We start from the raw sequence: 13853 nt of genomic DNA on the forward strand, positions 1-13853 counted from the left end.
TGACCAGAGTTGAGTCTAATCGGCAAGCAAGCATAATATTCCAGTTCCTAAAGAAACAGAACCTTTAAAACGTTTCAAACTTTTACACATGTGTTTGTTTTTAATTCTTTTCTGACCACTTTTAGTTACTTTTCAAGGTTAAAATATTTGATTTTATCATTCTAATACCCGGTTTACATTATTCCAGTCCAGCGATCTAGTCCAGTACTGGATTGCTTACTGGAAAAATGTAAACCGGCACGTTACAGATCCAGTCCAGCACTGGACTGGAATCTCGCTAGATCACTGGACTGGAATAATGTAAACCGGGCATATCGCTAACTAGCCCCTTTATAAAAGTATTTGGCCACATCTTATTTCGTTGAATTGGCAACACTGGCCAGCAGCCTGATTTTATGGAGTTTGTACATTGTTGTAGTTACTAGGAACACGCGTCAGCCGTGCCGCCGGTTTAGCGGTATTGATGTGAAGAGTGGTATTAAATTCAAAAAAATATAACTTTGTGTAATCTAATATCTACATTAAAAATAAGGATGTGTTATTATTAAACGTCTTTTGAGTAAAAGTGGTTTTAAATAACAGTAAATTAATGATTCGCTTTGTCATAAAAATAAGTAAAATATAATAAACTTTTTCTAAATACCAAACTACAAGAAAATAAATCCTTTTAATCAAACTACGGAGATAACGCGGTTATGAAAATATTTTTATAATTTTATTCTAACGAGGCTTGTTAACGATATTTTAATATCATTAGCGGGTAAGTTGATTTTGTTTAATAATTAAACTATCTCAATGTGTTTATGTGACTTATTATTTTCGTATATTGGTTTTGTATAAATAAAAATAGGTTAATAATTATTTAAGAGATAGAAACAAGGTCAAGTGCATTTTCCATGGCTATTTGTAGTTTGGCATCAATGAGAAAATTACTGTTGCTTAGCAGTTAGCACTGATGAGTGGCTACAATAGCCAGGATACGTATTATAGTGCAATAGCCAATATTAACCACAAAATAGCTCACATATTGTATTAACATAATTATATTTTATTAAATAAACACTGAGGTATATAATAAACCTTACTATATTATACAAAGATAATTTGCTTGAATTATCTGGTGCAGCTTAAATTTAATATAACATTATTTAAAATACATATTTTAAGATATTTTATAATAACAATATATAATTATCTAATGCTTGCTTAAATTTTCATTATTATCTTGCATGAATAATAAATTAATTTATGTTTAATTTTAAAATAATATAAGCTATATTTAATCAGTGGTCATAATATTATGATTTATATACTTAGATAATTTTAGTTTGATAAATGTAATCATAATCAACTACCATATTACTGTTATATATAAAATATTATATTAAGTAAATGATTACTTACAATTACATTACAATACAGTAACAGCCTGTTAATATCCCACTGCTGGGCTAAGGCCTTCTCTCCCTTTTTGAGGAGAAGGTTTAGAGCTTATTCCACCACGCTGCTCCAATGTGGGTTGGTAGAATACACATGTGATATAATTTTAATGAAATTAGACACATGCAAGTTTCCTCATGATGTTTGCCTTCACCGTCAAGCACGAGATGAATTATAATCACAAATTGAGCACATGAAAATTCCGTGGTGCTTGCCGGGGTTTGAACCCACAATCATCGGTTAAGATTCACACATTCTAACTACTATGCCATCTCAGCTTTTTTTAAATTACAATAATGGTTTCAAATTCAAAAATAGGAAAAATAAAATATGAGTTATTTTTTATTTATAATGTTGCTTAAAAGATTATCATATGTGTGCTACTTTATTTTTCATCAATAACATGTATTGCTATATTGGTGATAGAACTCAGCGCAACCAATTTAATTGAAAAATATATATTTCTTACCATTGCATTCCTGTACCAGGAGTGCAGGCTTTAATGGGGCCGGAGTGTACAACCATGGAGGTTGTATATTTGACATAAAATCATGCCTAGAAAACAAACATAAAATTTCCTATGTTAAAATGTAGTACATTATTAACAAGCCTGATTGTGTCCTTGTATTCCACCAGACCATATATACCTTGTATTTGTACTAGGAATCTAGTATGGATTGGGACTCCTTTTATAATTGTACAGATTAAACGGTTGACAATGCATGTAAATAATAATAATGCAGTATTAGTACTGGCAAAATGATTATTATAATAAAAACAAAATTAAATTATTATTATGTATTTTGTTATAGATTTTAAAAGGGGCAAGATGAGTTTATTCAAGACCATTGCAGCTGTCACAGTTTCTTGTGGGAAGATGGGAATCAGGAATGGAAATGTAAGTTAAACCGTATATATTTATGTTGTATTAATATATGTATGTCTTTTTCCAGCAGTTTTTTAAATATAAATAAACAAACCTTAAACTGAAATACTTTTCAAAACTAAATCTAGTTTATTCTAGTTTAGAAAGTCTACAGTTTCTTGCTATGTATACTTTAGTGAATGAAATAAATATTGATTGATTGAATAATGAGGTTGGGTAAGATTTAATATGCTATATAAGTATAAATAAATAAATAAAAATAATTTTATTTCATTCAAAGTAGTACACTTGTTTATACATCGTTGGGTACCCCCTTTTAAGTATATCAATACCTGTAGTAGGAGGCCCCGCTCTTTCCTTATGCAATCAGCGGTAAGTACTACTTTAAGTAAGTATCTTATGGTTCTCCTTCTGGTTCTAACAAATGGAACTATAGTGTAACACAAAGGCTCGTATTTTAATGCTTACATTGCTGTTATATATGTTAATGATATATTGTTTTGAAGAATGTAATAAAGTCATTAATACATGAATATTGAAAGTTTGATTATTCGATGCAAGCCTTAATGTTGTGTTAAGGTCAAGTATTTATACCAAATATTTAGTCCTACAAAGCGATATCCCTATGTCAACATGCTGCCCCACATAACATACCCTAATACATGTATATTCATAGTTGGCTGGCATCATTCACATGTTGCTACAACAAATATTTACATCGTATGCTTTTGTTGGCAATGGTCTAAATCAACATAGAAATGGTTTTACCAATATCAATATCATCAACAGTAAGCACTAAAGCCGCTAGAAACTTGGGTTTAGCAACGGTATTTATAACAAAAACATACACAAATTATTCAAGTTACATTAAATTGGAGTAATCGATTAATACACGAATCGTTAGTTCTACGCGGTTTATAAGATCATTTATGTTACTACAATGTTCTGTACTGCCTGCCCACCTAAAGACAATAATTTTTATTACTTAGTAAGTGATAAGATGTGATGACCCAGTGGATAGAACGCGTCGACATTAACTAAAGTTCGCAGGCTTAAATCCAAGAGGGACACTTTTTTTTTCAAAGAAATCTGCCACAAAGTTGGTAATGGATTAAACGTCAATTCCTTTTCGGTAATAAAAAAAGTTTTTGTCCAGCAGTAGGATTTATATTTTACTCGATTTATATATCGATTAGTAGTCTGTTACATGTCGACAGGATGAATCTTTTTATCATAATAATTACAGGAAAAACATGATCACCACTTTTAAAATAAAGGGTAATAATTTTTACAGTAGTTTAAAATGCGCGTTATGGTGTCGTTAGGTTTCACAATTATTAAAGTAGGTTATATTGACGGGTTGCACAGATAACCATAAGCTTGTAAAGTAACATGGAAATGCATTTTGTATTCTATATCTATGTAAATAAAATCGTAATTTGCTCCGTATCTGTGCGAGCATCTTGAAAAATTGTGTAAGTATTTATATTACGTTTATATGATGAATGAATGAATATGAATGATTTTGCTACTCTTAGTACAGTTTTTCGTCATAGATCTTATTATAAGAACTTGTTAATATTTATATTAAGTTGAAATCAGACGACATTGTAAAAAACATAGCAGAAAATACATAACAAAGAATATTCACACGTAATGATAAACTGCTTTTTTTGAAAGCGTATCAAAACCGACTGAACAATAATTTATCAAATTAAACAAATAAATTATTAAATGAATAGCTTGCATCGTCACACAACTGAATGTCTGGCTGTATTTTAATATCTATTTACGAATCATTTAAACTTAAGTTTACTTCAACTTTATTATTAATTTTAATTGTTTCGAAGATTTAATTGTTGTTGTTGTAATAAATAATTTTCGGTTGTTACGATTTCATTGTGTCATTTTCTAAAAACGCACGTTCTAATTTAGGCACCCAGTTACACAGTTTGAAATTTATTCCTACTTTAAATTGAAATTATTAAGTAGAACTCGAAACAGAACATGATCTAAAATGAAACATGAACAATGAAAATTAAATTCACACTTGTTACGTCCATAGTATATAAAGCGGGCGAAACTGCGAAGCGCAGCTACATATATATTAAAAAAAACCTCCGAAACCCATACATTTTTTTTTGGTTTAGTAGTAGGCATTACAAAAGAAAACGTGAAGCGCAGCTATGTTTAATAAAAATATCTCTATTTGCCCTGAATGTAGCTGTACAAATTAGGTGTTAAAATTAATATTAAATCCGGGTAATTTACACTAAGCATGCAAATATAATTTGTTTACGTTAAAATTCACAAATTAACATAACAATTATATACTATATTATTATATTTAGCCCACATCAATCCACTGCTGGACAAAGGCCTCCTCAGAGGCGCGCCAACTCTCCCGGTCCTGCGCTAATCGCATTAATTGAGCACTCGCCATTTTTCTAAAATCGTAAAATATACTTAAACGTATAACCGAAACGCGCAGTTACAGTTAGGCATTGCAGAAAAGTTCTCATTATATACATAGAAATGTCCAACTCACTTTAAATTGTTTTGGAATACAATATGCGTGCATTTGAAATTATTTTCATCGTACTCAAATACCCTTGTGTGAACAAGGTTATAAATGCACAGCCTAAGAAAATTACATTAATCTGTCGTCAACTAGTGCGTAGTTATTCGTTTGTATCACTAAACTGAGTTCAGTTAGTCCTTTTAATTAATTATTTTGAGAGGATCGCAAGAGTGAAAGACAGAAAAATTAGACTGAGAAAGAGTTAACAATATTTTCCTGTCAACAAGCGTAAATGTCATGCGTTTTTATTGATCGGTAATGAGAGGTTTAAATGCATTACCTGATGTGTCCTTGAACGTTAATTCTAAGAGCCACGTGACATTACCTACATTACCACTGGATTACGTCTTTTATGCCTGTAATTATATGATTGCCCAGCTCACTATCAAGTAAATGAGCCGTTAGAACAACAAATGTTTATGTAGTACGCATTGAGAGGAATATCATACATGTTTGTCAGGATGAAATGGTCAAAAAGACAAAAAAGTCAAATTATATTTAGATTATAATATTGTTAGTTTCCGCCTACGGCTTCTCCCGCGTGTGACAGGTAGTTCGTTAAATTTAAAATGGCTCAAATGGGAAGTATCCATATCGCAAACAATGAAAACTTTATTTAAAATTAATTTAATTCAGTCTTATCGAATAAGCGCTCGTTTTCGAATCTAGGTTTTACGTCATCTCTATGCCCACACACATATCCCAATGAAATCCTATGATCTGGGAAAAATCAGGTGCAGTTGGACCTACACCTGCAAGTACTACTTTCCGATAGCTGTTAACTTCCTAAATTATGGCTGTTATTGAAAAATGACCCGAATTCGAACTTGGGGTTAGAACCAACAATTTGCTGTTAAGGTTTAGATGTTCTAACCACTGGGTCGTCTTAGTTGGTAGCAATTCGAAACATGTTAAAATTAAATTAATTATTACATACTGCGTAGTACCGGTGTTGCATAATGTGTGTGTATGTTGTTTTATTATACAATTGGCAACAGTATGTCGCGATGCACGTGACCGGCGCATGCGCACGTGTTGTGCACTTGAACTTGAAACAGACCGGTAATTATAAATGTTTCATAGCTGTATATAACGTATATATATATATAGTACATATAATATATATAGTATATAACGCTGTATATAACGTATATATAGTACATAGTATTGACTTTGTTCTTTGTATACTGCTGAATCGATATGACATACTATGTAAGTCATTTCAAAAGAGAATTAATACGAAGTAAACTATCATTCCGTTATCGCAAATGTTATAACTGTAACTCGATATTATTATGATTTTTGACAAAAACAAAGTGGCTATCTACTATGGTATAAACTAAATATATATTTTATAAAATATATGTATATTATAGCAATGAAGTATATAGTATAAAAAAAGCCGAGATGGCCTAGTGGTTAGAACGCGTGAATCTTAACCGATGATCGTGGGCTCAAACCCGGGCAAGCACCACTGAATTTTCATGTGACTGGTGGTAGGGCTTTGTGCAAGCTCGTCTGGGTAGGTACCACCCACTTATCAGATATTCTACCGCAAAACAGCAATACTTGATATTGTTGTGTTCCGGTTTGAAGGGTGAGTGAGCCAGTGTAATTACAGGCACAAGGGACATAAAATCTTAGTTCCCAAGGTTGGTGGCGCATTGGCTATAAGCGATGGTTGACATTACTTACAATGCCAATGTCTAAGGGCGTTTGGTGACCACTTACCATCAGGTGGCCCATATGCACGTCCACCTTCCTATTCTATAAAAAAAAAATGTGCTTAATTTGTGTTTATAATTCATCTCGTGCTTGACGGTGAACGAAAACATCGTGAGGAAACCTGCATGTGTCTAATTTCATTGAAATTCGCCACATGTGTATTCTACCAAACCGCATTGGAGCAGCGTGATGGAATAAGCTCCAAACCTTCTCCTTAAAAGGAAGTGGAGGCCTTAGCCCAGCAGTGGGACATTAACAGGCAACAACTGTACTGTATATAGTATACGCGCCATATGGTATACGTGCACAAGGGAGTAGAGGAAGCCATGCCGCTTGCCGTCACGGCATACGGTCTGGTCGGTAGTCAATCTTACCACTATAGCGTGTCAATAGATATTTTCTGTTGTAGGATGTGTCTGTGTGTTAAGGATTTTAAAATATAGTTTATGAAAATCCTCTTGAAAACTATGTATGTAGTATACTAGGGCTCCTAAAATAATATTCATAACAATGACAGTACGAGATAAATCAAAGTGTGCATATAAATGAATGCCAAGCCATGAAGTTACAATGTATTGAACATCGTACAAATGTATGGATAACAACACGATAGTTTATTTATAATATTTTAAAAAAACAACTTCAAAAGTGTACCACTTCAAACATAGAAATATTACTGTTTTTTTTTAAACAAAACGATGTAAATAAAAAACTTAAAATTAATAATTTAATTAATGACCTTTTTTAGCTTTAATATTACTTTTAATTACATTGAAACAAAGGCTTATACGGACTATATACATATAAAATTATTGCTATTTAAATATCTAGCTATATTTTAGCTTTATTAAATATAAGGGTCATTAAGTCAGTGCACAGTTGCCACCGACAGTTGTCAGTTGGGCCTCTTTCCGTTTTAAAGAGTTAATTCTACCACGCTGCTCCAATTCGGGATATTTGTGTGGCAGATATTCATCCGACCGACTACCGACTTCACCGGCGAGGACGTGATACTAAACACAACTTAAGACCATAAAAAAATAATGTTTCTCGCCTGGGTTTGAACCCCGTTATCATCATAAAATTTACGTGTTTTAACCAGAGAACATTTTTATTTATAGTTTCGTATTTATAATATAATAAACAAATAATGCGGCCAAACAATGAGATGGCCCTTAAAGTTAAATGTGACTTGGATTTGGAAGTTACGAATGGCATTTTACTTATTATTCATAGACCTTCCGTTAGTCACTTTTGAAGGTGCTTGAACTTGATTCGAGGCCACTTGTTGCTCAAGTTACTTTTTGTTACATTTCTTTTTTGTTATTAAATTTTTCTCTGCCAATGAATTTAAAAGAAACCAATTATAGGATCGTAAGATTATTTTAAATATTGTGTATGTGTTTTTTTTTATTCGGTTGTCTCGAATATAATAAAATTCTATAATATTAATATTGTGAAGGTATGTCCGTTTATATGTTTGTTCATCGCAATAGAAAAGTCTGAAGGGATCCTAAAGAGCCGTAGGTGTTAACTTCTTCGTTGAACAGGATATATGAGAGCTATTTTTTATTTAAAAATAAAATATGTTTAAATTTTATATTACATGCAAAAAGAGGGGGTATGTTGTCATATAAATATCGAACTGCGAGGCAAAAGGCCTCCTTGGCCCTTTTAAGGATAAGATTTTGAAATTTATGAAGCTTTTTCCACCACGCGCCTCAATGTGGGTTGATGAAAAATCTTAAAATTTCATCAGCCATTTTAAGGTTCAATGAAGACGCTCAATCCAATAAAGCAGATGAGAATTGGACAAATACATTAATCTCGTAATCCTTACTGAGTTTGTTTGTTATTCTCTCACGTCTTAACTACTTAACCGATAAAATTTTGCATGCACGTTGTCAGGGATACACATAAGGACATAGAGGCCTAGAGGCCATTGGGCAACAAAATAATGGAGACCCCTACCTATTTTCTGAATAACAGGTGTTTGCTGAACAACTTTTTTCATTCGGGTGTTTTAATAAAAATGTATTGCATTTTTCAAAATACTACTTTATATCTCCGAAATTGGGATATTTTTGTTTTAGAAATTTCTATTGTAGTGGCCCCCAGGATATTAGCCCTCTTCTAAATCCGGCCCTGCCTTCTACCATGTGGGAGAAGCCGCGGACGGAAACTAAAGTATTATAATATAAACGACGATAAATGACGAGCCGTTATTGCTGTTAATTGTGTAATGCATTTAATTATTAATTAAATGCTTATTAAATAAATTGATCACACATATATTAAATATATCTGTGTAATTCAATTTAAGAAAATACTTAAACTCCTAATGTAAAATAATTAAGTCGATTTTTTGTCTAACAGTTGCCATTACGACCTCTGCTCAGTTGCGCCCCCGTGGCGCTGTCCTGGGACCGAGGTGCGCACACGCAGGACATCACGAAGAATATACAATATATAACCAATGAGAAGATCAAGCTCACGACAGATCCAAAAACTATGAAGTGAGTTAAATTTATTTAACAAGTTATTATATTTATGAATCCCAAATTGAGAAATGTTATTTTATAAATGTATTGCATTATTGTATACCGTTAGATGAAATTACGACTACGAAGCGAGGCCAACGGGTTATTGTACAAAATTGTGCTCCAAAACCGCAAGAGACATATTTTGCTGATAGATTATTGTTATATTGCTAATATATTGTTGATTGTATATTTGTTTATATAACAAGGTATAACAGGTATTATATATACCTGAATTGGTATTATATAATCTCATTTGCTTCGAAAATAAAACTCGTTTTATTGGATCCGTTGTCTGATGGTAATTTTTTTTTTATAAAAGGAGACTTTGGTTGTGGTTTAATATTCGCTGCAGCGGGCGATAGGATCAGGGTCAAAGTTGAGCTCAAGTATGGAGCATGAATCACGATTGAATAGATCCATTTTTAAATGCTATCAGATTCCGCCCGCGGGTTCGTACGCATCTGAGGGATAGGTGCTAGGTACCCTATGTCCTTTTCTGCACCCTTGACAATGTGCATGTAAAATGTCATGATGGTCGTTGATAAGACGAAAAAAACGTAACAAACAAACTAATAAACAAACTCACTTTTGCATTTTTATAATAATATTATTTAGAATGTCGTTCATATACATATATCATATCATAAATATAATGATGTAAGATTAAAATGGTATGCGGTTTTTACTTGTTGTCTCCACAGACGTGTTGTCAGTGCCTTTGGTGTATCATTCATTTTTTTATTATATTATTTATCGTTCTATCCGTTTTAGAGTTTGCTAGTTTAATGTGCCTGTATGTTTTTATTTTATTTCAAGACTTCACAATCAGAAATGTTTCGGTTGCTATTTTTTTATTTTGTCTTCTTGTTTTGGGTCAGTTTTTTGTTGCTGTCGATTGATCATAGAACGATTCTGGATACCTAGGATGGTCTGGTTAGTTTTCAGCCAGCTGTCCATTATGGGGTGATCTCTATTATGGATCCATTGTGAGGTTATAGTCCAGAATCTCGTTGGTAGTTGCTATTTGTGCCCAGCTTACTGGTGGTAGAGCTTTTGCAAGCTCGTCTGGGTAGATACCACCCACTCATCAGATATTCTACCGCAAACAGCAGTACTTGCTATTGTTGTGTTCCGGTTTGAAGGGTGAGTGAGCCAGTGTAATTGCAGGCACAAGGGACATAACATCTTAGTTCCCAAGGTTGGTTGCGCATTGGTGATGTAAGCGATGGTTAACATTTCTTACAATGCCAATGTCTATGGGCATTGGTGACCACTTACCATCAGGTGGCCCATATGCTCGTCCGCCTTCCTATTGAATAAAAAAAAAAGCTTTACCGCCGCGTCGTCACTGTCGTCGGCTTAATATACATAGTTCTTCGGGTTTTGCGTTATGGCAAACACTATATGAGATTGATTAAGATTAAATTAACGTGCGTTTGATATAAACCACCATAATATAATTAATCTGATTTGTTATCGGCTAACCTAGAATTTCCAAAAAAAAAAAGTTAATTTTTTAGTGTTAGAAGTTTTAATTGATTTATTATCGATATGTTAATTGTGAACGTTAGTTAAATTAGTTTTAATTAGTGCGTCGTTTCGTGTATTGTTTTTAAAGTGACCTGTCATGACACGTGCCCGCTTTATAGGCTGAACATAATACCTGGAGTCATATTAATATGCAAAGACATTCGTTCCAATTACAACAGTACAATTGTTTTTTTTTGTATCCAATAAAGCCTGTTTTATATATTTGGTTTATGTACTTCCATTATTTAGTAATTGTTGGTGATTGATGATACTGGTGACGATACGAGTATTAGCAGACTCTGTGCGTTGAACCTAATGTGTGTGTCATTGCAAACGGCGATCATGTTTTTTTAATTCTACTTATACTACTGGATATTTTCCAAGGCCAAAGAAGCCGAGGGTCTTTTCTAGGTACAAACCTCGTAACAGGCACGGCAACTGCCTGTAGTCTAGAAATTACTAGCCACGCCTGAACCTTTTCCGGTCGCATCGGATTTGCCGGATTATGAGAGCGAGGGAATAAAAAGTGCAGTTGTGTTTGTACATTCACGTGTGTACTACAATTTACCCTGCGTAGATGGCTAGTCTCTCTTGAGGGAGCGTCATGACCGAAATCTGTCTCCTGACAGAATTACTACTATTACAACAAATTAATTAAAATATGTGAAGTGCTAGGTAGCAGCGGTAAACTCAATAAAAATGATTATTTTGGTTCTGATAACTCGCCAAAGCCAAAATTTAAATATTAACCCAAAGTTAAGTTATTTTGCAATTACAGACAGACACTTCCTTTTATTTGTATGTGAAAAACAAAGATACGTATGGAAACTTTAAGTTCTTATAGCTTTTGATAGACTCATGAAATAAAGACTAAACGGTACCTTGGAATACGACTTAGTAAGACAGACAAAAATAAAATATTTTTATTTTGATAACTTACAAATAGCCAAATTAACTTAAAATAGCCAGTTCTTTTGAAATCACAGAAATACACTTCAATTATATTTATATGTATAGAGTAAAGATATTGTAGATAAATATAATATATTACGATAATATAATTATGGCGGCTTAAGGTTTTTCTTATATCTAATAAAAAAAATGTTTCACCGAATGGTCTAGTATCCAGAGTTTGTAAGTAAAATCATATGAACATCTGATATTTTAGAGTAATATATAATATTTCAAACGTATACAGATAATGTGTATGTCTTCATAGCGTAATATTCACGGCGAGTGCTCTGAGGAATTATTCTCTCTAATTCCTGCTTCCCCCTTCCTTTATAAGTCTACGCGTGCTGACTCTTGATATCACCGCCTAACTGTGACGTCAATTCCATCGCGCACAAAGAAATTTGGCATTTGTCGCACTTCCAAAAAATGGAATTCCTTACCAGCTCACGTTTTCCCCTCCTCTTACAACCCGGGTTCCTTCAAATGAGGCGTGAAGAGGCAACTTGCGGGCCGCCAAGGCGGCGGCGGCTAGTACAGAACATTCTTCCTGACTGCACTGGCCGTCGTCGCGTTTGGACTCTACTACGACTTACCATCAGGTGGAGTAGTCATTTGCCCTCCCGGCGCATATAAAAAAAAAGTAATTAAAGCACAAATAATTAAAAGAATATATATAACATAAATAATACAAGGGTTTCATTTTCTCACGAGTTTTTTTTTGTGAGTTGTGCAATTTTAACCATTTTCTCAAACCAAGTTTATTAATCAAAGCTAATAATAAGATTAAAAAATAATAAAAATATCGATTAGAAACTTTTATCCGGTCTCAGAATCTAGTATTTTCAGTTGGGATCTTACTTTCCGATTCTAATCTATAACTGATTTGTAAATTCATGGCCCAGTCATAAACAGAATTGAGATTTTGAAGGTCACGTTTATTTTCAGGTCTCGTCGTGTAGACGTACTTCTAATGGTGCATGTGTGCAGCCGCTTGCATTATTCATGAGGCAATGAGTTGATTAAACGTTTATTAAACTTTGCCCATTCAATTGAGACTGTAACTATACCAATGATATGTTTATAACTAAGTACATAATATACTTCTCCGAATATATATTATGGGCTCATTTAAAAACTTCATTAATACGTACGAGTTATTGTTTAGATTTAATCAATTTCATTAACAGAGTAGGTATAATTGCGGCATAATTTTTCATACGTTTCTAGGCATTACTTTTAGAATAAGTACACAAGTCATCTTAATCTTAATGAAATGATTTTTCGTATATAATAATTGAAGTGAATGTAGTTGGCTCGATTTTTGTAATTTAGCGTATACTTAATTATAATTTAAAGCGACGTTAGCTAATATCTGAATGTGTATTATTTATATTTATAACCACCAATTTCCAAAGCTCTTTCTACAAAAACCAAATTGCCATACAAACTTTTATCCCCCTTATCACTAGTTAGGAGTTCATTTAAAAAAGAATCCTTCCGTAGTGCTGTCCTACTGTGTAAACGAAACCCGTATAAAATTTCATGGTGCTAGCCCCATTATTTTGGGCTGTGCGTTGATAATATAATCAGTAATTTTTTTTTAAATATATATAGATAAATAAACACTAAACATAGTTAAATATATATATGAATTACAACAAGCGTTTCGCTTTTTCATATTGTATTACTGAATGGCACCTTAAGATTGAAATACAAACAATAGAACATTGACAGGCGTGTACATTCGTCTCTTATTAAGAAACGAAAGTCACCTCTAAGTTATAAAGCAGTCTTTTTCTTTTACACTTTGTTTCGATAGAATGTATTTAGAATATTGGTTTGTATACTAGCTCCACGTCCCGACTTCGTAAGAGTGGGGGGGGGGGATAATAATTTTATTTACTTCCCGATCGAATCGCCACCTACCGGGTCCAATAAACCGTCAACTCACACACAAAAAATTACATTATCTATATAAAGATATATAGAAAATGTTTTGTTAGTGGAATAAGAATTATTTCGTAACAGCCTGTGAATGTCCCACTGCTGGGCTTAAGGCCTCCTCTCCTCTTTTTGAGGAGAAGGTTTTGGAGCTTATTCCACCACGCTGCTCCAATGCGGGTTGGTAGAATTCACATGTGGCAGAACTTCAGTGAAATTAGACACATGCAGGTTTCCTCACGATGTTTTCCTT

The 13853-nt window shown here is 33.2% G+C and overlaps 1 protein-coding gene across 3 annotated transcripts in view; it reads left to right on the forward strand.

Moving 5' to 3' along the window:
* LOC126776868 (uncharacterized) overlaps nt 1-13853 on the forward strand; it is a 101521-nt gene that overhangs the window by 72017 nt on the left and 15651 nt on the right. For 2 of the 3 annotated variants that reach the window (XM_050499715.1, XM_050499717.1), the window contains exons 1-3: nt 408-760; nt 2253-2338; nt 9009-9148. In XM_050499715.1, the coding sequence (XP_050355672.1) occupies nt 2270-2338; nt 9009-9148 (209 nt within the window). In that variant the 5' untranslated portion in view covers nt 408-760; nt 2253-2269. Of the gene's footprint in view, nt 1-407; nt 761-2252; nt 2339-9008; nt 9149-13853 lie in introns of those variants that run through there. The other variant, XM_050499716.1, reaches the window with a different exon arrangement.

The sequence above is a fragment of the Nymphalis io genome, chromosome 21 (assembly GCF_905147045.1).
Source record: "Nymphalis io chromosome 21, ilAglIoxx1.1, whole genome shotgun sequence".
NCBI lineage: Eukaryota > Metazoa > Arthropoda > Insecta > Lepidoptera > Nymphalidae > Nymphalis > Nymphalis io.